The 26,763-nt window shown below is 38.8% G+C and overlaps 2 protein-coding genes and 1 long non-coding RNA gene across 3 annotated transcripts in view; 1 reads left to right on the forward strand and 2 right to left on the reverse strand.

Moving 5' to 3' along the window:
- fut9a (fucosyltransferase 9a) overlaps positions 1-9,899 on the reverse strand; it is a 10,106-nt gene extending 207 nt beyond the window's left edge. Inside the window, exons 1-3 of the mRNA XM_088354385.1 lie at positions 9,672-9,899; positions 5,958-6,094; positions 1-5,887 (exon numbers count right to left, since the gene is read on the reverse strand). The exon at positions 1-5,887 is cut by the window's left edge and continues 207 nt beyond it. Of these exons, the coding sequence (XP_088210511.1) occupies positions 4,736-5,815 (1,080 nt within the window). The 5' untranslated portion in view covers positions 5,816-5,887; positions 5,958-6,094; positions 9,672-9,899 and the 3' untranslated portion in view covers positions 1-4,735. The remainder of the gene's footprint in view (positions 5,888-5,957; positions 6,095-9,671) is intronic.
- The window catches only part of LOC148352234 (uncharacterized), a 130,924-nt gene that overhangs the window by 100,770 nt on the left and 3,391 nt on the right, over positions 1-26,763 (forward strand). Inside the window, exon 3 of the long non-coding RNA XR_015852892.1 lies at positions 14,367-14,431. This is a non-coding gene — a long non-coding RNA (uncharacterized LOC148352234). The remainder of the gene's footprint in view (positions 1-14,366; positions 14,432-26,763) is intronic.
- On the reverse strand, positions 16,951-23,597 carry LOC148352238 (myristoylated alanine-rich C-kinase substrate-like). The gene is made up of 2 exons (XM_088354661.1): positions 23,200-23,597; positions 16,951-18,252 (listed from the first exon to the last, which is right to left on the reverse strand). The coding sequence occupies exons 1-2, from the start codon at positions 23,296-23,298 to the stop codon at positions 17,710-17,712; spliced, it is 642 nt and encodes a 213-aa protein (XP_088210787.1). The 5' UTR covers positions 23,299-23,597; the 3' UTR covers positions 16,951-17,709.

Genomic DNA, 26,763 nt, shown 5'->3' on the forward strand with positions numbered 1-26,763 from the left:
CGGAACACGACATTGAAATAATATACAGGACACGTTTGTTCTCCTCAGTTTTTGTTTTCTTTTTACATAAATACAGGTTTTATCGCGACGCTCCCGAAGAAAATAATCCGTCTCGTACTTTCCGATTGTGGTGGGAAAATGGATTGAAATCAAAATGTTGGCGTTGTGATAAAAAAATATGAGATCTTAGACCTGAGCCCGACGCAAATTTCATAATCGGCCAAACACACCCCTCCTCCCGAGTCCTCACATAAAATGCTAAAATTCGTTTTTGCTTCTGGCTCGGCCCCTCAGGTTAATTTTTTGGGCTCAGGCTTTAATACCAGCACGGTCAGATCGGGTCAGGCTGGATTTTTTTAAGGCCTCATCTGACCTCTAGTAGGAGGGGACATCATGTCAAAATCAGTTTTTATTGTGTTATAACGGTCTATGATTGATTCATGACCCTTTCAGTGGTATGCCTTCCCTAAATTATAAGAAATGATTTGTAATTATTTATAATCAGGGTTCTTATGAGCTTGAAATCCCTGAAAATGCTTGAATTTTAATGTTGTGTTTGTAAGATTTTGAAAAGTACTTGAATTTGGGTGAAGTGCTTGTAAATGCTTGAAATTGTTGCTGTGTTACCCGGCAGTCCGAGTCCATAGATAATGAAGAAAAATAAAAAGTCTGCTTGAAAATGATGCCAACACGCCTGCTCTGGTGGATTTGCTTTGCAATTGCATTCCTTTTTCCTTCGTAATTAACGGCAGCTGGCATTAGTTTGTATGGCATCGTTCAATGAAGCGGCATCACTCCCTATGCCTCATTCCCAAAAGGACAGGTGAAGAGACCAAGATGCAGGGTACTGGGAACATTTTTAAATTGGCTTTGAACGTGTTTAAAAAGTGCTTGAATTTGGCCATGGAAAAGTTGTATAAACACTGTGTAATAGATGTATGACCCCCATTCCCCATATATAAGAAAATAAGAATTTGACTTATTTTTATGATTTTTGACCTTATTCCCTGCATTCCCTGATACCCTTGACATGCCAGTCTTATTTATGTAAATGGGCTGCCATATTTGTGCTATAAAATAAGATTTATGACCGCTATTCTACTTTTTCTGGCTTTATGATTGTAGCATATTTTATCCTTACATCTCTGACATTTCTTATTATTTATGATTGGTTTATGACCACACCTGTCAGGTCTATGCAAGTAAGCAAAATACGTATTATTGTTGACGGTGTTTTTGCATTCCTGACATTCCCATAAATCATATTTCATAACTCATATGCATTATACTAGAGTTAGGGTTAAAAATGAAGTGTAAATAATGGCTAGGAATACATAGAATTGCTGTCATAAATTACCTTCTTATAGCTACATTGTGAAAACATGAGAAATAGGTCCTTAAATCAATCAGTTTCCAGGAAAGCTAGTAATGTTTGAAATGCTGTCATTCGTTATGTTTTTGCATCTCATTTGCATGAGACAGGTGGAGTCCTAAATCAACCCTAGTAAGAGGTGTTTGGAATGTGTGAAATGCAGTCATGTAACATTTTTTTCTAGCTTTGTTGTATAAATGCATGATGTAAGGAACGTGTGGAATGCAGTCATAAATCATATTTTAATAGTTTACTTGGATACACATGACATGCAACGTCTTAAATCAATCATATATAGTTTTTGAGTATGTCAGGACTGCCAGAAATGTTTGTATGTGAGTGTGTGTGTTTGTATATATATATATATATCTACACGACATGTAGGATCATAAATCAATCATAAATGGGTCACAAAACAATAAAACAGCTTTTGTCCCAATTGATTTCAGTGTAGGCAGATTTTTTTGATTTTTGTTGTCATTTTTTCGGCATCAAATCCTCCAGTACCAAGCACCACCACTAGTTGGCAGTCATCATAGGGCTTACATAATAACTGCGGGTTTCATTCATAACATATCTTAGTCCAGAGGTACCAAAAGGATCAGAATCGTACATAATACGTGTATGAAAGAAAACTGGTCGGTCATAAATATTAAACAATGCAATGACGGTGAAAACAAAAATTTAAGACGTATACATTTTTGTAAAGAGTTCCTGTAAACGTAATACCGGTCCGGTCTCGACTACTCGTATCAAAAAAGTTGAACCACTACGTAAGAAAGAAAAACGAAAAGCTGAAATTCAAACTTTAAAACCACAAATCTCATTTCAAGTCAGAAATCTCAGTTCTGGAAAGTTCTTCATAGTTCTTGTCTTGAAATAGAAATACTTCCAGAATTTCACTTAGATAACAGGGTTCGTACGAGTGCTTAGAATACTTGAAAATGCTTGAATTTTAATGTTCTGTTTTCAAGGTTTGAAAAGTGCTTTAATTTTAAGCCAAGTGCTTGTAAATGCTTGAAATGGTTGCCATGTTTCTTAGGTTAGGATTTGGAGCTAGGGTTTTAGCTTTAAATAAGGGTTTTAAACTTATTTTATGGTTCCAAAATAGGTTTGGGCTAGGGTTTTCGGCTCCTTATTAGGGTTTTAAACCCAATTTCTAGGGTTCTTAAATAGGGTTGAGGCTAAAGTTAGTTAAGTTTGGGTTTAAGGTCAGGAACTAGGGTTTGAGCTCTATGTTAGGGTTTTAAACCAAATGTAGGGTTACGAAATAGGTTTAGAGCTTGGGTTACGGTTTCAAACAGTCTTAATGTTAGGGTTACAGCTAGACTTCGGTGTAGGGTTACAGTTAGGAGCTAGGGTTTGAACTACAAGTAGGGTTTTCGTCCGATTTTAGGGTTCCGAAATAAGGTTGGAGCTAGAGTTAGGGTTTTTCAACTTTAGGGTCCCGTTCTTTTGACCAACGCTGGATTATTTCTTTGAATGGTACTAGGAAAATTGGAAAATTGAAAGTCCTTGAAAAGTGCTTGAAAAAGCTGTACGAACCCTGAGATCAAATCTTTCACTAGTTTCTTGCTAACTCAAACAGCAGCACCGATCAAAGCTTGTAAACATGGTTTAAAAATAATCGTAAGTTCTGTCAACAAAAGCATCGACGTTTTCAAATAATGGCATTGAGAAAAAAACAAGAAATGTGCACTTGAATGCTAGGAAAAATGGAAAAAAAACAAAAATAAAAACTTTACCCGATCTCCTCCGAAGCATTGCCGAGTCGTTACGATGCTAATGCTAACGCCACTGCTAAAACGCTTTTGTCGGTCTTAATCGTGTTGTAAACTCAGTTTTTGAACGACACATATTCTTTCAAAAAAAAGGCGATGAAATGAAACGACATACATCGACCTCTAATGTTAGCATTAGCATGTTTTTTCCCGCCTTTTTGGGCACCGTTTGTCCTTGTTTTACAGAATGAAACTTTGAAATTGATCTTCAACAAGGTCAACAACCTTTCTTCCTTGTGACTAGGCTAACCTAGCGTAGGAGCAACATATTAGCAGCTAACTAAAATTATTGAACTTATTGACCTGTAACTCACTCCGTGAAATTCTTAATTAATTCATAAAATTTGGTTGAATAATAATTACGGCTAAAATCCAAGCAAACCAATTTCCGATTATATTATGCTATATTTTGCAACAAAAATCTTTAAAGCTTTGTGAAACGTATATTTTTGTTTTTCGCTCATTAGCATCGTAGGTTAGCTCACTTACCGCCAACCTCGCTAAAACTGATCCATCACGCCAATATGTTAACGGTAGACTAGCTAGAATGGATTTTTGACATATAGCCGTCAATGGCAGGCTAGCAAGAATGGGTCTTTGACTTTGTTTCAGATTATTTTGTAGTTCTACATTCCTGGTCCAGATTTGGGAACATAGTTAATTGTGCTACTCGGCATTACCTTGGGGAGACGGGAGACAAGTCCAAATAAGGCAGAACAAAGTTAAGACAAAGTGCAAATTCCAGTGATTGGTTCTGATGAGGCCAATACATCTAAACCCAAAACTTTCAGTAGTGATATGTCCAGAACGTCTGTGTGTCCCTGTGCCTGCGCAGGTCGTCACAGGCCAGGTCTGTTGAGCGCTGTTGATAAGTCCAAAGAATCACAAACCCCAAACCTTCAACCGTGATGCGTCCTGGATCAGCCCCCAAACCATTTGTCCAAGTTTGTGACCGTATGTTTCTCCCTGTGCCTGTGTAGATAGTCGCTGGCCAGGTCCAGTGAGTGTTTTTCATGAGGATCAATTTAAACCCTAAACCTTCAGCAGTCCTGGATCAACCACTTGTTCAAGTTCTTGACCATACGGTCCTCCCTGTGCCTGCGCAGGTAGTCGAAGGCCAGATCCAGTGAGTGTTTTTGATGATGCCGAACGATTTAAAATCAAAACCTTCAGCAGTCCTGGATCAACCACTTGTTCAAGTTCTTGACCATCTGGTCCTCCCTGTGCCTGCGCAGGTAGTTGAAGGCCAGGTCTAGGGAGCCGTCTCAATTAGTCCAATACATCCAAAATCAAAATCTTTCAGCAATGGCACAGCAACAGAACCATTCGACCAAGTTCCAGACCGTCTGGTTGTCCCTGTGCCTGCGCAGGTAGTCGAAGGCCAGGTCCAGGGAGTCGTCTCAACTAGTCCATTAGATCCAAAATCTAAATCTTTCAGCAATGACACAGCAACAGAACCATTTGACCAAGTTCCAGACCGTCTGGTTGTCCCTGTGCCTGAGCAGGCAGTCGCAGGCCAGTTTCAGTGAGGGGTTTCAATGAGGCCAATGAATCCAAAACCTTAACTTCAACACATTCTGGCTCAGCCCCAGAACCACTTGTCCAAGTCCTTGACCGTCTGGTTCCCCCTGTGCCTGCGTAAGTAGTCGCATGCCAGGCACGTGTGCTCGGCCCAAAAAAGCGCCAACTTCACCTTGTGGTGGCGCCGCCACTCAAAGTACTTGAGAAACAACTCCTGGTTCTTGTCCAAGAGCAGCAGGTACTCAGCCAGCTCCTTTGGCGAGGCGAAGTCGTCCACGTGCACGAAGGCGTCCCCTTGGACAAAGTTCTCGTAGTTCTGCCGCGAGGGCCCGAGCACCACCGGGATGGTGCCCACAGCCAGCGGGTTGTAAAACTTCTCTGTGATGTAGTCCTTGTGGATAGAGTTCTCGAAGGCCAGGTAGAACTTGCAGCTGGCGATGGTGGGAAAGTAGTCCTGGTCCGGGATGTACTCCCCGAAGGCCTGACCGTAACCGTGGACCTCGATGTGCTTGTAGAGCTCGTTGTAGTACTTGACTCGGATGTGGTCCTGGTTCCAATTGCTCACGATCCAGCAGATCAGTTTGTTCTTGCTGGGGGGGACAAAGTCGTCCTGGGTTTCGGCATCTACCACCGAGCCGTACGGGACTTGGATGTCGGCGTCCCGTCGGTAGTTGAGGGTCAGGTTGAAGATGTTCTCAATTCCGCTCAACTGTGAAGAGTGCGAGGGCGACTCCAGGTTCATCCAGATCCACTTCTGGAAGGACGGACGCAGCGGCGGCGGCAGGTTGGTCAGATCGGAGCTGATGTCCCGGTGGTGGATGAGGACCCCGTCCGACTTGTTGTACAGGTTACGGTCGGCCGTGACGGAGCAGCCCTCGATGTTGAAGAGCGAGGAGCACTGGTTCAGGTCGTAGGTCTGGCCGAAGGGCCACAACCAGACCAGTAAGGTGGTGGCGTTGTTCTGGTTTTTGCCGTCCGAGATGCCGCCCCCGTGCTCGCTGGACGCGGTAGGCTCAGCCGGGCCCGAAAGCCACCCGGTGGACGGCTTGAAGTACATCAGGAAGAGCGTGACGAAGCAGCCCAGGATGAAGGTGCTCAGGAAGAGCGGCCGCAGGATCCTGTGGACGGGTGCCGAGGACATCGCTCTGTCCTGAAAAACGCCTGTCGGAAAATCTTCGTGAGCCACCGGGCTGATCAAGTGCTGCTGGAAACCCTACCAAGGGAAAAAGGACTCATATTTAATTCTTGAAGAGCTCACCTGACAAAAACTAAACTAAACCAACGTTGTGGATTTCACTGGCAGCCGGAAAGTGAAGGAGGTTCAATCGGCAGCAGAGGGCGCTAGCTTCTCGGTTGTCCCGCAGAATAAAAGCCAGGATCCAACAGGCTGCGTCAGGTCTTCAACCACGCCTCTTGATGCCTTAGTTTTCGAAAACAACATAGAACATGAAAAACTCTGAGAAAAACATGACAATCTTCTCCAAAATCTTTGTATTTTTACAAGGTTCGTACGGGTGCTTGAAATCCTCGAAAATGCTTGCATTGTAATGTTGTGTGTTTCAAGGATTGAAAGGTGCTTACATTTTGGTGATGATCTTGTAAATGCTTGACACGGATTTCTTCTTTTCATGGTACCAGAGAAATTGGGAAAATTAGCTTTGAAAATCCTTACAAGGTGCTTGAATTTGGCCTTGATAAAGGTATACGAACCCAGCACATCCCTAAATAATATTGCAAATTTACGAGGTTATTATGAGTTTCTGAGACTGTAAAATACTAGAAAATACCACTACAGTACTAATAAAAATACTAAAGCAAGACAAAGAATCTTGTACGGAATTCTGAATTACTGCAAAATACTTTTACAAAAATACTTCAAAAGTACCAGTACAGTAACACAATAATGCAAAAATACTGATAGATTAATATTGTGACACAAATACTCCCAAAATACCGCAGATATACTACAAATATTGTACTATGGAAATACTACAAAATACTGCTGTAGAAATACTACAAAATACTTCAAAATAAAAGTAAAGTAATACTTGAAAAAGGCTACAGAAATACTACAAAAATACGACAAAGATTCTACTATACCAAAAATATGACTACAGAAATACTAAAAAAAATACAATTAGAGTAACAAAACAGATATATTACAAAAAATCTACTATAGAAATACTACAAAATACTGCAGACATACGACAAAAATTGTACTATGGAAATACTACAAAAATACTACTATAGAAATACTACAAAATAAATGTACAGTCATACTTGAAAAAGACTACAGAAATACCACAAAAATAGAACTCAAATAATACTACACAAACACTGAAGCTATACAAAATAAATTTTCTATGGAAATCCTACAAAAATACGACTGTAGAAATACTACAAAATACTTAAATATAATAGTACAGTAATACTTGAAAAAGACTACAGAAATAACACAAGAATACGACTAAAGTAATACTACAAAAATACTGAAGCTATACAAAATAAATTTTCTATGGAAATCCTACAAAAATACGACTGTAGAAATACTACAAAATACTTAAATATAATAGTACAGTAATACTTGAAAAAGACTACAGAAATAACACAAGAATACGACTAAAGTAATACTACAAAAATACTGAAGCTATACAAAATAAATTGTTCAATGGAAATCCTACAAAAATACCACTGTAGAAATACTACAAAATACTTCAAGATAAAAGTACAGTAATACTTGAAAAACGCTACAGAAATACTACAAAAATACCACAAAAATACAACTAATGTAATTCTACAACAATCGTACAAATATATGACAAAGATTCTACGATAGAGATACCACATAAATACAACTGCAAAAATACTACCAAAAATATGACTGCAGAAATACTTCAAAAATACAACCAGATTAATAAAACAGATATATCACCAGAAAAATATACTATAAAAATACTACAAAATACTGCAGATATACTACAAAAATTGTACAATATAAACACTACAAAATACTGCTGTAGAAATACTACAAAATACTTCAATATAAAAGTATAATAATACTTGAAAAAGACTACAGAAACACGACAAAAATACAACTAAAGTAATACTACAACAATACTACAGATATACGACAAAGATTTTACCATGGAGAAACCACAAAAATACAACTGCAAAAAAACTACAGCAATACTACAAAAATATGACTTCAGAAATACTACAAAAATACAATTAGAGTAATAATACAGATATATTACCAAAAAATATATGCTATGGGAATACTAGAAAAAAAATCTACTGTGGTAATACTACCAAAATACTGCAATTTGGGGGTAGGAATCAAATGGACTGAACTATTTCAAGCAGTGGAGTTTTTCAGCATATTTTAGCGTATTTCGTCCTTTATTATGGAGACGAGAGTTTTAGAAATGCCTTAATTTTGGTGGTGGGGGGGTGCTTGAGTTGAAATCCATGCTTTAGACCAGGGGTGTCAAAGTCATTTGAACTCGGGGGGCCACACGATAGAACAAACATTCTGTCGGGGGCCAGACTAGTAGATTAAAGAGAAAGAAAAAGAGAGACAAAGAAATAAGAGAAAAAGGGAGGGAAAGGAGAGAGGGCGGGACAAAGAAAGAAAAAAGTTGTGAGAGAGGGGGAAAAGAAAGGGAGAGGAAGAAAGAAATCCAAAGAGAAATAGAAAGACAGAAGGAGAGAAAAGCGAAAAGTAAGCACAAAAGGTAGGAAGAAAGAAAGAGAAAAGGAAAAAAGGAAGTTAGAGCAAAAGAAGTAAAAAAGACACAGAGAGAGCAAGAGACAAAGAGCAACAAAGAGAGAGAAAAAAATAGAGACACAGAGAGAGAGAGAGAGAGAAAGAGAGAAACAAAAGAGGTAAAAAGTTGTGAGAGAGGGGGAAAAGAAAGGGAGAGAAAGAAAGAAATCCAAAGAGAAATAGAAAGACAGAAGGAGAGAAAAGCGAAAAGTAAGCGTAAAAGGTAGGAAGAAAGAAAGAGAAAAGAGAGAAAAGGAAAAAAGGAAGTTAGGGCAAAAGAAGTAAAAAAGACAGAGAGAGCAAGAGACAAAGAGCAACAAAGAGAGAGAGAAAAATAGAGACACACAGAGAGAGAGAGAGAGAGAGAGAGAGAGAGAAACAAAAGAGGTAAAAAGTTGTGAGAGAGGGGGAAAAGAAAGGGAGAGAAAGAAAGAAATCCAAAGAGAAATAGAAAGACAGAAGGGGAGAAAGGAGAAAAGAAAGCACAAAGGGTAGGACGAGAGAAAGAGAAAAGAGAGAAAAGGAAAAAAGGAAGTTCGAGCAAAAGAAGTTAAAAAGACACAGGGAAAGAGACAAAGAGCAACAAAGAAAGAGAAAAAGAGAGACACAGAGAGTGAAAGAGACACAGACAGAGTGGGAGAAAAGGGGTGGAAGAGAGGGAGAGAGAGAGAGAAAGACAAGTACAGTATCTTTGTGAGAGGAACCTGGCTTTGGCAACATCAAGTTGCCATATTTTAACCTGCAGCTCGTTGTTCTCCTGCGCTTCTCTAAGTGTTGTCTCGCTGGCCGGATTCAATCCCTTAGCGGGCCTGATTTGGCCCGCGGGCCACCTGGTTGACACCTATGTTTTAGACCTAACACTACTGAATGACTAAGTGTGAAATGCACAGCCCGCTACAGTTCGAATCCCATTCACCTTCCCCTTCCCCCTTCCCCTTCCCCCTTCCCCTCCCCCTTCCGCTTTTCAATGCGACGCCCCTGCACAGTAACGATGTTGCGCTATAGTCCAAAGCTATTGTCATGAAATATTTGGGGGCCCCTGCCTCGGGGGGGGGGCTCTTTATTCTAGGGGTGCGGGTCGCCTCGGACCCCCACCCCCCTCACGACCACCGCGGTCCCGATGCTGAAGGTCAACCTCCGTCGCCAGCATCCGAATCATCATCCTGATGATGATGACATTTATTCTTAATAGGAGGGGGGGGGGGGGTTTCCATCATGGCGGTTGACTCACCATCTTCTATTCCTTCTTCACAATCGCACGACGACGACGTCCACCGCGTCGCCGCATCCCGACCGTCCCGAATCCATTATCTCTTTCGATCGTTCTTTTCCCTGCCGTGCGCGTGCGCGTGCGTGCGGCACCTGCCAGAAGCGGCTCGTTTACATGATGTGATAAGAATCCCATCGAATTCGAATTGCGGGAACGCGCCGTGCTGCTGCGTTTTGACGCGCTGTGGTGCTTCCGTTCACCGCCACCAGGGGGCTGCACTGTGCGCATGTGCGGAGGGGGGGTTCGGGGATGCATAGGCTCCGTCCTGCTGCTTCATTTAGGGCAGGGGTGTCAAACTGTTTTTATCTCGGGGGCCACACGATAGAACAAACAACAGTAAATTAAAGAGAAAGAAAAAGAGAGGTAAAGAAATAAAAAAAAGAGGGAAGGAAAAAGGAAAGAGGGCGGGAAAAAAAGGGAGAGAGCGTGAGAAACAAGAGATAAAAAGAGAAGTCGTGAGAGAGGGGGAAAGAAAGGGAGCGGAAGAAAGAAATCCAAAGAGAAATAGAAAGACAGAAGGAGAGAAAAGAGAAAAGAAAGGGCAAAGGGTCGGAAGAGAGAAAGAGAAAAGAGAGAAAGTTAAAAAAGGAAGTTAGAGCAAAATAAGTTAAAAAGATAGAGAGAGAGAAAGAGACAAAGAGTAACAAAGAAAGAGAAAAAGTGTGACACATAGAGTGAAAGAGAGAGAGACCGAGAGTGGGAGGAAAGAGGTGGAAAAGAAAGAGAGAGAGAGAGAAAGAGAGAGAGAGAATGGGAGAGAGACGGAGAAACAAAAGTTAAAAAGTCGTGAAAGAGAAACAAAAGATAAAAAGTCGTGAGAGAGGGTGGAAAGAAAGGGAGCGGAAGAAAGAAATCCAAAGAGAAATAGAATTACAGAAGTAGAGAAAAGAGAAAAGAAAGTGCAAAGGGTAGGAAGAGAGAAAGAGAAAGGAGAGAAAAGGAATAAAGGAAGTTAAAGCAAAATAATTGAAAAAGACACAGAGAGAGAAAGAGACAAAGCGCAACAAAGGAAGAGAAAAAGAGGGACACAGAGAGTGAAAGAGACAGAGACAGAGTGGGAGAAATGGGTGGAAAAGAAGGAGAGAGAGAGAGAAAGAGAGAAGGGGGGGAAAGAGAGAAAGGGAAAGTGAGAGACGGGAGGGAAAAGGAAAAAAGGAAGAGGGAGCAAAAGAAGGTAAAAAGAGAAAGAGGAACAAAGAAAGAGAAAAAAAGAGACATAGAGAGAGAGACAGAGAGAGAGAAAAGGGGAGGAAATGAGAGAGAAACATAGCGAGTGAGAAAGCAATACAAGTAGAGTGTCTTTGTTCGAGGCACCTGGCTTTGGCAACATCAAGTTGACATATTTCAACCCGCGGCTCGTTTTTCTCTTGCGCTTCTCTGAGTGTTGTCTCGCGGGCCGGATTCAATCCCTTAGCGGGCCTGATCTGGCACGCGCGCCGCCTGTTTGACACCTGTGATTTAGGGGGTGCAGGGTCTGTTTTGGAGTCATTCTGAAGTATTTTTGTAGAATTTCCATAGTCGTACTACCTCCTCACAACGGGTTTTGGGGGTCCATCCCGAGGGGCCAAACACCGACAGAGAAAAGTCAAGAAAATCTGGTGCTGAAATGCAAGCTTACCTGTTTTTCGGTGCGGAATTTGCATCCCGGAGAGTTTCAGTCGCTGCTTTATGCAAATGGTCCGTCCACGCCCGAGTCCCGATCGAGTATGCGAAGGTGTTGCAGAGCCAGACGGGCCAGAAAGGTTTCCGGAAACTGATTTGATTGCTTTTTTTTATTACAGGGTAAGAATCTGCGTATCTTAGAATACATCGTTTCAACGAAAAACTGTGTTTTTTCCATTAAAACGTTTTTTTTTTTTTTATCTGCAGGGCAATAAGGATAAATCCATTGCTTTTTACATACACTTTTTATACATTTCATGTATTTTTTTGAAATATTACTTTATAAAATCTGGGTATTTAAAAAAAAAATGGTTTTCCCGGTAAAAAGTTTTAGTTTTTTGTTTATCTTTTTTGCCACAGGGCAGTTCATAAAATAAATTGTAAACGAGTTTTTTTTTTTTTTTATATTTTGCATGTTTTTTAGAAAAATATTACTTTATAAAGGTTTGGCTTGATTGAGTATTTTAGAGAAAACACACACAAAAAAAAACACCGATGTTTTTCCCAGGAAAAAGTTTTGGTTTTTTGTTTGTTTTTTTGCCACTGAGACATAGGAATAAATCAATTGTAAACACTTTTTATACATTTCATGTATTTTTTTTTTTAAATATTACTTCATAAAATCAGGGTATTATTAAAGAAAAATGATTTTCCCAGTAAAAAGTTTTTGTTTTTTGTTGGTTCTATTGCTAGAGGGCAGTTCGGACAATATAATGTGTTTACGTGGTATTTTTTTTTTAATATTTTGCATGTTTTTTAGAAAAAGATTACTTTATGAAGGTTTGGCTTGATTGGGTATTTTAGAGAAAAAAAAAAAAAACCCAATGTTTTTCCCAGGAAAAAGTTTTGGTTTTTTGTTTGTTTTTTTGCTACTGAGACATAGGAATAAATCAATTGTAAACGTGCTTTTTACATACACTTTTTATACATTTCATGTATTTTTTTAAAATATTACTTCCTAAAATCTGGGTATCTTTTGAAAAAACAGTTTTTTCCCCGGGAAAAAGTTTTTCTTTTTTGTTTGTTTTTTTGCTACAGGGCACTTCGGAAAATATATTGTAAACGTGTTTTTTTTTTTTAATGTTTCTTTTTTTTAAAAATATTACTTTATAAAGGTTTGGCTTGATTGAGTATTTTAGAGAAAACACACACAAAAAAAAACACCGATGTTTTTCCCAGGAAAAAGTTTTGGTTTTTTGTTTGTTTTTTTGCCACTGAGACATAGGAATAAATCAATTGTAAACACTTTTTATACATTTCATGTATTTTTTTTTTTAAATATTACTTCATAAAATCAGGGTATTATTAAAGAAAAATGATTTTCCCAGTAAAAAGTTTTTGTTTTTTGTTGGTTCTATTGCTAGAGGGCAGTTCGGACAATATAATGTGTTTACGTGGTATTTTTTTTTTAATATTTTGCATGTTTTTTAGAAAAAGATTACTTTATGAAGGTTTGGCTTGATTGGGTATTTTAGAGAAAAAAAAAAAAAACCCAATGTTTTTCCCAGGAAAAAGTTTTGGTTTTTTGTTTGTTTTTTTGCTACTGAGACATAGGAATAAATCAATTGTAAACGTGCTTTTTACATACACTTTTTATACATTTCATGTATTTTTTTAAAATATTACTTCCTAAAATCTGGGTATCTTTTGAAAAAACAGTTTTTTCCCCGGGAAAAAGTTTTTCTTTTTTGTTTGTTTTTTTGCTACAGGGCACTTCGGAAAATATATTGTAAACGTGTTTTTTTTTTTTAATGTTTCTTTTTTTTAAAAATATTACTTTATAAAGGTTTGGCTTGATTGGGTATTTTAGAAAAAACACACAAAAAACTCTGATGTTTTTCCCAGGAAAAAGTTTTGGTTTTTTGTTTGTTTATTTGCTACTGAGCCAAATGAATAACTCTATTGTAAACATGCTTACATACACTTTTTATACATTTCATCTATTTTTTTCTAAATATTACTTTATAAAATCTAGGTAACAAAAAAAAAAAACATTTTTTTCCCCAGTTAAAAAGTTTTAGTTTTTTGTTTTTGTTTTTTGCTACTGGGCAGTTAGAAAAATATATTGTAAACATATTTTTAAATACATGTTTTATACATTTTGCATGTTTTAAAAAAAATATGAATTGGGTATTTTAGAAAAAACACACAAAAAAAACTGATGTTTTTTTGCTACTAAGCCATAGGAATAAATCTTTTGTAAACATGGTTTTTAAATACATGTTTTATACATTTTACGTATATGTATTTTTTTAAAAATATTATTTGATAAAGTTTTGGCTTAATTAGTATTAGAAAAAATACTTTCAATGAAAAACTGTATTTTTCCCAATAAAAAGTTTTTGTGTTTTGATTGTTATTTATTGCTACAGGGCAGGTAGGAAAATATATTGGAAACATGTTTTTTTAAGTACATGTTTTATATATTTTGCATGTTTTTAAAAAATATCTTTTGGGTATTTTAGAGAAAACACACACCAAAAACACGTTTTCCCGGTAAAAAGGTTTTGTTTATTGTTTGTCTTTCTGCTACTGTCCAGTTGGGTTGTGACTTATTTCTGTAATATTTTTGTATTACAATATTACTGTTGTGGTATTTCGCTTGTAACATTTCCGTCGTAGTACGTTTGTAGTATTTTACATTATCGTATTGTTCTGATATTCCTTTAGTATTTTTGTATTTCCACTTTTGTAGTAATTCTACTGTAATAATTCTGTAGTGGTGTATTTTCGTATTATGATATTACTGTTGTGGTATTTTTATTTCTGTAGAATTATTTTTGAAGTATTTACATGCTAGTATATTTGTAGGAAGAGTTCTATATTGGTAGTAAAATATGTTTAAAAATTTAAATGAGAAAAAACGGATATTAAAAAAAGAACTTGCCGTGTTTGCTTGTGCCCCGTGGGGGCAATGTAGAGCCGTGGCCGAAAAAATGGAAAATATATATTTTAATAAGATGTCAATTTTGTTTTATTTCTTTTTGTTCACAGTAATTCGAATACTGCAGTACCACCTGTGTCCACAGAGTGTCGCACTCATCCGCTCAAATGTTGAGGTTAGTATTTCTCTTTCAGTCGTATTTTTTTAATGTTTACATTTCTAAAGAGTCATCAAAAATGTTTAATTGACGTGGTTTTATTGACTTCATTATGTCCCTTTTAATACTTTTGTGTATTTCGAACAGAAATTAACGAATATTGTGAGAAATAATTGAATATAAAAACAAATGGAATCAAGTAAAATGAATTCCATCAATCATCTTTGGCAGCTGCAGTACTCAATATGTCCACGAGATGTCAGGTCCCCCAAAATGTATGAGGTTGGCGTCTTCCTTTCGTGTTTGTGATATATATGTTTTTTAAATTTCTTAATTGGCCTAAAATATGCTCCGGTAACCAACAAAATGAATACAAGTGTTTGTTTTTTGTTATTTTATTATGTCCCTTTAAATAATGTTGTAGTTCAGTACAAGAATTGACGAACGTTGGGGCGCTGGGCATTGTGGGAAATGGAGTTGCGTATGAAACAAATAGTAACCATTTCAATACAAGTATAATTGTATATGTATTCAGAAACGCATTCTGTGTATGCATCTATACACTTCCTATTTTGTTACTGTCGTATTTTTAATTTGATTTTAACGGTTGTGTGCGTAAAATGGTATCTGCAGTACCACAAATGTCCACAAAGTGTCGCTCTCCTTGAGAAAGTTTTATTTTTGTCGTGTTTGAATTTCTTAGAGACAGATTGTCACATTTAGTGCCACCTAGCGGTACAAAAAACGTTCATCTCGTAAATAAAATACTTTGATTTGAATACTAGGTAAAACACATGAACTATCTGATCGATTTTTTTTAGAATTTAAAATAAATTGTTTCTTTTACACTGTGGAATCCCTACTTAAGTCGGCGCTATGTTTGTCTGGCATCCTTCTGTCACGCTCGCCGTGTATCACTGGCCCTCGCTTGTACCGGACAACACAGTGCCATCTACTGGTCAAATATTACATATTGCAGCTATAAGTATCATTAAAGGTGGGGTGTGACATTTGAACTCAAGGGTGCAATCATGACTTTAAACCAGGAGATGGCGGCAGAGTAACACATGACTTGCGTGCATTTCCTAGGTGTGCTCGGATGAACTCTTTTTTCATCTTTTGGGGGGGGGTTGTTCCGCCCTGAACATGCCTGATAAGAGATAAAAGCTGAAAGGCGCAGTGTAAAACAAAGCATAAAGGCTCTTTGAACTCAGTTGGGCATGTTAACATATACTTTATAGAGAACGGATTAACTTTTCAACTTTTTAAGGAGACCTCAAACTCCGCACCCCACCTTTAAAAAGCCTTTTGGCAAACAAACACAGAGCCTTTATTTTTAAATGAAAACAGGCAGGATTTATTTACTGTTATGTCCCTTCAAAATCTCGGGATTTTTCTAGATTTAATTTTGAATAATGTTAGGATTGAAATGAATTATTCTTTACTGCTATCAGTGAACAAATTTTCCTGTTTGCTTGTGCTCCACCGAAATTCTTTTTTTCTCTGAAGAATGCTAGAATTTCTTACACTAATGAAAAATTAAATGACGTTATTACATAAGTTATTCGAGTTCTGATATGAATTATTAATCCCAAGAAAATAGATTCAATGAACTAGGCCAATTGAAATCAAACACACAATTTATTAGCAGAGAATTAATGAAAGGGGGAAGGGACGCGCTGGACATTATGGGAGATTTCGACCACTGAAAGTTACTAGCACAAAAAGAAAGTTTACACTATGTTAGTCAATTTTTTTTTTGGGGGGGGGGGGGAGATTCCTTTCTACAGAAAACAATGCTCATTCCCAAGAACCAGCAACAATTGTGTTAAATCTGAAACCATCCCCTTGTGTTGTGGAGAGTTGGTCTCGCGCTCCGTAGGGTTGCAATGTATGGCCCACGTGTTGAATTCAAGACTGACCGCGCCCGACTTGCAATAAGGCAGGTAGGAGAAAATAGGACGAGCTATCGATTAGCTCCTCTTTTCATACAGACCAGGGCCGCTTGACCAGATCATGTCTCTTTGGGCGTGGTCTAAAACCGGATGACCACCCACCAGGATCAGATGACGGTGTTTGAAGTTGCTTAATTTGTTAGAAAGCCAAAGAAGTAAGAAAATTGCGTTATGCTCTGTACTCGGGAATGTCCTTCCAATCGACATAATTATGTACGGTGAAAACATTATTTTATCACGACATAGCTTTTGATGTTTTAATTGCGTTCAAAACTTCATATCATCAGATTTAATTGCAGTACATCTGGGAACTCTCCCAAAGGGGACGCTGTCGTTCTATCCATTCCAAAGCGAGTTATTCTTTACAAAAATCATAAAACTTTCGCATTTCAAAAATCTCGACAGTAATAGCAACTAAGTTCTTATTCTTTATTCGTCAGCGAAATGGCGATTGCAGTACCACACGTTTCCTGAAGGTGCACACGCTTCCCAAGTTATTGGTTTTTTTTAGCAAAAGTTTCTATTTTCTAGTTTAATGAAATATAGTAAAGGGTCTACTGCATTTCAAAAATAGGGACAGTATTGCCAATTCTCTTTCCTTTATTTGTCAGTGCTCACAGAAAGCCAACACTAAATACCATGTCGTAGCCAATGTTACATTCAATTTTTATGTACAAAAAGAACCAAAACCGTCCTACCTAAAGTGTACTAATCTAGAGATGAAGTGTTATATAGTCATCACAGCTTGAACAGGTTTTTTTTTCTCTTTTTGTTTTTGCTTAAAACATCTCCCGAGTTTTATTCAATCTTACAAATGGTGGAAAAACAAACAACAGTCATTTACAATGGGTTAAAAATGTCATTGAAGTCGATTTCAGCCATAAAACCAGCCATATCAAAGTCTATACAACGTGCAGTACTACAGGTTGAGGGGAGGGGAGAGTGATGAGCACCAAAAAGTTATTGTTGGATTGTGCGAGAGTTGTAAACCATGACATTTTCCGTTTCTTAGTTTTTAGCGTTTGCTTTCATTTTTTTGAATCAATGTTTAGCTGCACGACGCGCTCACCGTTAGCTGCTACATCCAATTGGCCCCGGCACCAAATACTTCGAGTAAATATGTCGGTACGGTGTAGGAAAATACAAAAAAAAATTTAAACATTCCGTCTCCCGGTCGCACGTTCGCCCGCCCACGCGAGGAATCTCCGCCCACAAACTACACGGGGGTCGAGATGTCGGGGAAAAGAAAAACGTACGAACGAATGAACGGAAAACAAAATTCCTGCTTTCGGATAAGTCCTTTCATTCCTTCATGGCCGGGGGGGGGGGGGGTCGGTAGATTTACTCGGCGGGGGCGGGGGCAGATTCGGGACTGGCGGCGGGGGCGACTTCGGGTTCGGCAGGTGAAGACGCCTCCATCGGTTTTTCCTCTTTAGCGGGCTCTTCGGGTTTGGGCTCCTCGGGCGGGGCCGCTTCCTCGGGCGGGGCCGCTTCCTCGGGCCCCTCCTTGGCCCCCTCGGCCTCTTCGACTTTTTCCTCCGGGGCCGCCGCCCCTGCCTCTTGAGGCTCCGCCTTCTGGCCTTCCTCCGCCTTTTCGGCCTCTTCCTCAGACTCTTTTTTGGTCTTCTTAAAGGAGAAGCCGCTCAATTTGAAGGAAGGTTTCTTAAAGGAGAAGCGCTTCTTCTTTTGTTTGCCGTCTTCGGTCGTTTCTTCGGGTTTGGCGGCGCCGGCGGTTTCGGCTTCTTTTTGGGCACCGTCGGCCTGGTCGCCCTCTTCTTTCGGGGCGTCCTCGGTGGGGGTGCTACCGTTCGCTTGGACGTCGCCTTTGTTGGCCTCTTCGGTGGCAGGGGAGGCGTCGCCGTTGCTTTTGGCGTGGCCGTTCTCCTGCAAGAAAGAAAAAAAAATACTTGGGAAAAAGGAAGGAATTAACCTAGTAATACCATAGTAACAACATAGCAATAACACGATATGTTTTTAGGGAGCGCCAAAGGAACCACGTATGGCTCCAAAGCAGATTTAGCCGGTGGAGAAGTCCAACTTTGTTGGTGATAGAAAGCATCTTTTCTGCCTTTTGGGGCTTTTCTCTAAGCGTTTTGTTGACACGATGGCTTTTAGAGAAACGAGACGTTGAAAGACATTTGCAACCCGTTTTATGTACATGTGCTACTCATAATTTTGGGACAAAATATTTTTTTTCCCCATTAATGTAGGATCTAGTATCAGTATTGTCAAAAGCTGCCCCTCAAAGCCAATGCCCAGCTCATCTCTAAAGAGCGGGACAACGCTTTACACAGAAAAACATCGGTGACGAGATGATGAAAGTGCCGTATGCGAGTCAGATGAGGAGGCTTCTCGGGCGACTGGTTACCATGGAAACCGGTACCGGTTAATGCCTGGGATCAAACACATAGAGCCCCCAATAACTGGTCCAGGAAAGCAATGGGCACCGCCAGGCTGTACTTGCCAAAGAAACACCATAGGAAGTGCTTCCCCGACGACCCAGATAGTCAAGTCGAACTTGCAGGGAGAACAGGGAGAGAAGCCTTCTGATAAGGAATTAAAACCAGTTTTAAGACCTTCCCTTGAGACCCTTTAATAGAATTTTCAAGGTTAAAGAATGCAGATCAGCCCTAAGGGATGTAGTCATCAAAGAACAGCAACATGATAGTGTTCATGATGTAATAGTCAAAATAAGAAACGACAGTGCACAATAATAGTCAAAATGACAAACTGTGATGGTATGAAACAGTGGTCCACAAACTACAGCTCACCTCCAAATTTTGTCTGACCCCCTGAACAAAACCGGGGGGCATTTAGACGAAGGCAACACGGATTTCTACAGACCAGTATTGTAATTTGATGCCATTTTAAAAGGCCATTTTCTGTGCTAGTTTAGCTTTTTTCTGTGAGTAATTTATCACATTGACACGCTTTAAGCTTGACAAAACAGCGCCCTCTTTTGGGGAACTCTTTGTGAGGGTTGCTATTTGCTGTCCACACGGTGGGTTGCCGATACAGCGTGCTGCCAGCAAACTTGACCTTGCCTTTATGGGCTAGTGCCATCAAAACTTGCCTGTGATTGGCCGGTGCCGTTAAAACCCAAACTGTGACAATTCTGGTTGGCCAAAACACACATTTTTTATGGAACTACAAATCCTTGCGATTATCCAAATTCACTATGTCACATTGCAATAGCAGTTAGATTTGGTATATCGTGCGGCCCCAACTTAGACCAGCATCTTTTCCATTTACCTAAAAAAAGAACGCTAAGTCTTGGTGTGCATTTTTAGTTGTAACTGAATTTGAATTTAGGTTGCGACAATGAGAGCCCAACTCTTATCACAGGACAAGCAGTGATATAGATGAGCTTTGGAAAAAGCATTGGCTTTAATCTTATTATTACACTATCCTTAGTCACAGTACCAGAGATGAATGCTCATTTGGCTGAGCATTTTGCATGTTATGATAACAATTTTTTTCTCTCACAAAGCGATTTAGACAAAACGGAGACTGCCCGCAGGCACCAGGTTGGAAACCCCGCTCTAAAGAAATCCAGGGCTGCACTGACAAATCAATGAAATCAATTACCGTATTCAAAGCGTTGGCAAATAATTGGATCATCGATTTGTTGTATCACGTGATTTATGAGCCATCAAGTACTTTAAATTGATGCAAATAAGAGTGCACACATTTCCGATGTAACGCTGAGAGTTGTAGTATCAATTTGGTCCAGCAAGACCATCCACCCATTATCTGCACCGCTTATCTTCAGTAGGGCCACGGGGGTGCTGGAGCCCATCCCAGCCATCTGCGGGGCAGTGGACACCCTTAACTGGTTGCCAGCACACAGGGACAGACAACTCACCTGTTTATTCCCACCTAGGGACAATTTGGAGCGGACAATTAACCTGACTTGCATGTTTTTGGAATGTGGGAGAAAACCCACGCAAGCATGGGGAGAACATGCAAACTTCACACAGGGAGGCTGGTAGCTGGATTTGATCCCATGACCTCAGAACTGTGCCGCGGACACGCTAACCACTCACCCATTGTGCTGCCCCTGGCAAGGCCGTTTTTATAAATAAAAAAAAAATTATATAACATTTTTTGCAATTTTTCTTTTAATTGAACTTTGCATCATTATAGTCAAATTTGGCGTGAACGTCTCTACTTCGTAGTGTTTGAGTATTAAATCACAAAATAAAGTTACGTTTTCAAGGCAATCGAAAGTGCTGCAGAAGTACAGCGGAGGAAAAAAATCTGAAATAAATAATATTAGAGGAAATATGATGACATGTTTAACTCTACACAAGGAGAAGATTATTCAGCATATTAATATTGGAATAGTTTATAATGTTCAAAGCTTTAACACATAAAATAAATAAATTGTTGACAATATTTTGAAAAGTGGGTCAACAATTTTGATGTATATTTTCTATGGATAAAAATGTTGCTACGAAATGTATACTAAAATCTTTGGATAAATATATAAGCAGAGGAATAGCATATATTTGTATCTATTTTTGTTTATTTTCATGTTAGTTGACAAAGACTCATCCTTTTATATTTTTGGATATTCTGTTGCTTTGTGCATCTATCCACAACCTCAATATTAGAATAAAGAGGAGGTAATTAAAGTCTGATTCATCATAAGGGATATTAAAAAAAACTTTTCTGAATCCGATAAGGATCTTGATCAATTTTGAATTCTGATTTTCGATATTTTGGCCACCCCTGCCCCGTCGGAGACAGATCTTCGTTCTGGCGTGTTGAGAATCTGTGATTTTGTAGTTTTATTGCTAATAAAGTTCGCGAAAAGGGGAAGATGAAGAGGAAAACAGTGAGAAAAGGTGCAGGAAATGCTTGTAAATTCATGAATATTTTTATCTTTATTATGATTCTTTTAGATCAATTACACATTTTAAGCATCATTCTTACTAAACATTTTAATCATATTTTGTGTATTTTTATGAATATATTTTGGTATGCGCATTATATTCTGTACAACTGTCACTGTGAGTATGCACATAATATATATAATAACTATTTTTTTAAGTTGTCTTTTTGCACATTTTGACCTTTATATTTTATTTTACTTACACTGAAAGTAGAAGCCCACCATTTTTGCTGTACTTGCATCATGACAATAAGGCCATTTAGTCTTTTTTTGTGAATGTATCTAAAAATAAATAGCATTACTTTGTACAGGAAAACAATTTGGGGGTCGAACACAGAACCTGACCAGATTATGGTCAAGAACAGATTTATTACTCTTTAAAGATAATTTTCGACACCTAAAAAAATCGTAATGATATATTTAGTTTAGCGGTAGAGAACAAACTTCAGACAGGTCTAAACAAGCGGTGTATTTTTATTTATATTTTTGTGACTTGATTTTTCAATAACATATCAAAAGAAGTGATGTGTTTTTTGGTCATCTAATTTTTACATCGATTGCTCCAAAATTTAGCACACTTTTAGGGCATGCATTTTATTTTTTCTCCATCTTTTAAAAAATAAATCGTCTTTATTGTCATTGTGAAACATTGTATGCAACGAGAATAGACATGGCACTCTCCGCAGGGTAAACAATTAATAAAAACTTTAGAGAGTAAAGACTGTCAGGATGAATAGGCAAAGTAAAAATAAATGCAATAAAAGTTAGCTGCGACTAAAACTCTCCAAACACGTTGTGAAGTATATATTTACTTCATTTTATAAAAAAACATTTAGCAGAAGCCAAATAAATAACACGTTGCATAATAGGTTTTCAGTTTTGTGCTCTTGTTTAGGGTGGTGATGCCCTTGGGGAAGAAGCTGTCCCTAATCAAGGTTTTACTTTATTTAAGTGACCTGTAGCACTAGAGCACATCAGTGACCAGAGTCAGGAGAGTTCTTTAAAATGCTGATGGTTTCCAAGAGAAAAATTACATCCCAAAATTAATTCATCAAGAAAAAGTATACTAGTATGTTATTCAACTAAGCAGAAATATTAAAATAGTTAAAAAAAAACTTGCTGTATTTATGATCTTGTAATAAAAACAGAATGTGTGGCATTCTAAAAAATATTACAATGAACTTCATCACAATATGTAAATTTCCTCAGAGACAGTCCTGCATTTGTTCATGTATCCTAATATGAAATTTTCTCTTTAAATCTTTTATGACATGTTTCTCCAGGAGTGCCATGTTTAATCTCATCCTAAACAAGCATCCTCCGTTTCTATAATAACAATAAAGACAATTCTTATTGGAATTAAATCTGGACCAATCAGAAAAAAGCTAGCAACGCTGCGCCACATCTGTTGCTAGGAGAGTGACGACAGATTTCGGGAGTCTAGACCGCTTGCAGTACCTCCTCAGCGCCAGAAGAGGGAGTCAGCGAGCTTTCGGCGTGGATTAGGCCTCATAAAATGATTTTTTTTTTTAATAAAATACATTACTTTTATAATCTTATCAAAACGTGGTCACGTTTATGTTAGAGTGTTTGTGTGATTAAAAAAAAGAATTTAGGAATTTTAGGGAGATTTGGGGAGGAAAACGTGGTTGAGAATCTGCTAACAAAGGCGTGGCGGGGATGAAAAAATGGCTTTGGGTTCATGTACGTTTAAAACACAATGAAATGAATAAAAATGGATAGTCCGAAACCATTTAAACACCATGGCGGTACTTGAAATATTTGTATGTCTTTTCTATCGTATTTTAATGTCAAAGAATTGCCGCAGATAGACACAACGTGGTGTCCACTTTCTCCCTCAAGCCGGCAAGCGAGGACGCCATTGACGCAACACTTTGCCCCCCTCCCGCAACACTTCAAATGGGTTTTATTACCTGTCCGTTGCTTTTGGCCGCCCCCGCCGCCGAAACCTCGCCGGGTTTCTCCACGGCGGCTTCTTCTTTCGCGGCGTTTTTGGAAACCTGCGCTCCCATGCTCGTCGTCACAAAAGGGGGGCGAATGAATGAACAAAGACGGCGGACGCTGTTTCCCTTTTTTTCTCAGGACCCCCTCCCTCACCGGACAATCAAAACGCGGCGGGTTTCTTCTCTGGAGCGATCCAATAAAAGAGGGAAAACCGAACGGCGGCGTGGAAGGATTTGACGCCGATAAAGCGAGCTTGGAATACGGGAACAATCTGCAAGGATATCTCTCTTTCGCTCGCCCCTCTCCGGTTTTTTTTTTAGTGTTTTTTTCGGGGGTTTTGTGTGTGGAGTTTGGGAAGCAGAGAAATCCCCAGCCCCCCCTACGCCTTGAATGAGATGCGCCGTAGTGCCACGCCCAAGTCGGCACGTGAGTGGACGGCCGCTTAGTGACGTCAGGCAAGGCCAATCAGAAAGCGGAGAGTGGAGAGCGCGCGAGGAGGGGGGCCATCTTGGAATGGGCCCCCGGAGGACAATAGGAAGGATGACAACATGGCGGATCACTCCGACAAAACTTTGGGAAATTCACTTCCCGTCATGGGTGTAACCAGCCCGTTTTTTGGGGGTGCTTAAACAACACCAAATCCAACCCAAGGACCCCTAAAAACTATAACATTTATACAACTATTAAAATATTAGATTATTTATTTACTTAAGTAAAAAAATAAAATAAAACTATGCTCAGCATTGGTAATACTCCACTCCCTTAAAATTGTTCGATCCCTGTGATTCCCAGGGTTGTTTAGGGTTACTTTAACTGGATTACTTTCAATTACTTTTGGATTACTCCAATAGGAAATATGCTAATAAAAGACCAAAGAAACTAAATAGGAATAAAATGATGACTCACAACACGTGGTAAGCTTTCTCTCCTGGCTTTGATCTCTGGCAAAACAAACATCAAATGCGACAGAAACAAAATGAAAATCAATCCAAACAGCTTGCCAACATCATTTTTGCCGTTCCATGTATTCCAAGCCTGCACAAAATTTAGTAATTGTATTCATACTTAGCTTCTTTTGTCTTTTATTAGCATATTTGGTATTGGAGTAATCCAAAAGTAATTGAAAGTAATCCAATTAAAGTAACCCTACCCAACCCTGGTGATTCCTTACCGCATCCGATATTTTATTTTGTAGTATTACTGTAATTCTATTTTACTTTTTAGTATTTTTTTGTAGAATCTCACATTTTTGTAGTCGTACTACATCAGTCAAAGTATTCTTGTAGTATATCTGTTGTGATATTTATGTAGCATTATTGTTATTATGGTATTATTGTAGTGCTTTTGTGTAGTTTTTCTGTAGAAGTATGTTTGAAGTGTTTCAATAGTAGTATTTTTGTAGTATTTCGTGAGTATTTTGTAATATTACTGTCATTGTATTTTGTAGTAGTTCTGTTGTAATATTTCTTTAATAGTATTTTTGTATCTTAGTATTAATGCCGTGGTATTTCTATAGTTTTTTTTATAAATTAGTATGAGGGCAAAATAATATTTCATGTCCATGTTTTTAAGTACTAAATTCAATAGTTAATTTTGTTGTATTTCTGTAGTATTTTTGTAGTAGTATTTTTGTTGCAGACACACAAAAGGACGAAAGCTGGCCTATAAAAATGTGTTTGTCGGTAGCACTGTATGTCATGTACCAGAACAGGATGAGGACCCAAACGCGTGATGTTACTCACACAAGCCTCTCATTTTACAGGAAATGGGGAGTCATGCACGTTAGGCAGCAGTCTGGCGTGGAAGGATAGGAAGCCAGAGGCTGACAAGATCGATACCAATTGCCCGAGTTGATATTGGACAGATGGGGTCGATAGCGGACAGACAGAATAGATAATGAAACAGGATATCGAAAATAAACAGGACAAACTAGACGGGAACGAAAACTGGAGAGAATAATAAACAGGACAAAAATAGACAGGAACAATACCGGACAGGGAATACCAACAGGAAAGCATCAAAACCCACGTCTTGCGGGGCAGAGGTTCGTTGACGGACTGACAACTGGGGATTGACAGGACTGGGTTTAAGTAGGGACAGGGAACCAATCAGAACCCGCAGCGGTTGGCGCCAAATGAGCGGGCACAGGTGATTCCAAACGGCAATTATGACACTTTATTTACTATTATATATATATTGTCATTATATTTTGACTATTTTTGGCGGGTCAGATGTGGCCCACAGGCCGTAGTTTGCCCGTTGTTTTCTCGTATTATTTTAATTATTCAGTAAATAGAAAAGGTGATGTTTCATTTATATAATAGTAACTTTTGTCTAGGGTTCCGAAACCTTTTGGACAGAAAGAGCCAGCGAGGGTTTTAATCAGGCCTGTGCGACAACACTCTTAATGTATATGTGCTGTACATTATCCAATATCCATTCCTTTTCCTTAAATCAATCTTTTACTAAAATCTTATTTTGTGGGATCTGCTTTTCCGGCCACGCCCCCCCAAAATGGTGTCATTACATTCTGAACCAACCCTGATTATTGTTTAAATCCCTGAAGTGTGTGTGCCCAGTAATTTGGATGAGTGGTTCATGAACCGTGAGTTTGAAGCCCCGCGAAGCGGGTGTACCACGTGATTGGTTTATGAAAGGATTCGCTAGGTTCGAGCGCAGTTCGAAACGCAAATGGACTTTAGAAAAAACGTCTGACATCGAATTGAGGAAATAAAAATCTACAAGGACTTAATACTTACTCCTTATTTCACATTTTTAGTTATTGTACAAAAACACATATAGACAAAGTAACATAGAACAATCTATGTGAAAACACTCATATGTATATATACATATGTATAACATATATATAAAATATTTTTGATCCACATGATGGCATAGTCGAGGAAATGAATCATCTTGAAACCCCTATAAGTGTGAAGCATTTCCCTCCAGGGCTTCATTGCTATATGGGGCTTCATTTGGCCATCACCCATCCCTGCAATGGATCAGTCCATTTTTCACCCCATTTTTAGTATTTTCAGAAAGTTAATTTGAGTTCAGACTCATTTAGGGCATTATTTATAGCCAGGAAACCTTTCTTTTTTTTTTCTAACGGCGTACATTTTTAATGAACATCTGACTTCCGTTTACAAGCATAACATCAAGTTATCTTGATGTCTTCCTTTTTTTCATCTAGAGTTAGTGTCCCAACATCTTCTGCATTGAATTTATTTCATTTTGTGTTCAGTTTAGGCCAGTTAGTGATCATGACACACTCTTTTTGTCCTCAAGTGGGAAATCTCATCTCATCTCATTAGCCGTACCGCTTATCCTCATTAGGGTCGCGGGGGGGGGGCTGGAGCCCATCCCAGCCATCTTCGGGCAGTGGGCAGGGGACACCCTGAACTGGTTGCCAGCCAATCGCAGGGCACACGGGGACAGACAACTCACTCGCTCATTCACACCTAGGGACAATCTGGACCGGCCAATTCACCTGAAATGAATGTTTTTGGAACGTGGGAGGAAACCGG

Source organism: Urocampus carinirostris, chromosome 15 (genome assembly GCF_059441175.1).
Source record: "Urocampus carinirostris isolate Australia breed hairy pipefish chromosome 15, RoL_Ucar_1.0, whole genome shotgun sequence".
In the NCBI taxonomy this organism is placed as follows: domain Eukaryota; kingdom Metazoa; phylum Chordata; class Actinopteri; order Syngnathiformes; family Syngnathidae; genus Urocampus; species Urocampus carinirostris.

Excerpts from the sequence above, each read along its gene's own strand:
- LOC148352238 (XM_088354661.1), bottom strand. The coding sequence starts at position 23,298 with ATGGGAGCGCAGGTTTCCAAAAACGCCGCGAAAGAAGAAGCCGCCGTG. Across the intron at positions 18,253-23,199 it reads CGGCCAAAAGCAACGGACAG|GAGAACGGCCACGCCAAAAG; the intron begins GTAATAAAACCC and ends TCTTTCTTGCAG.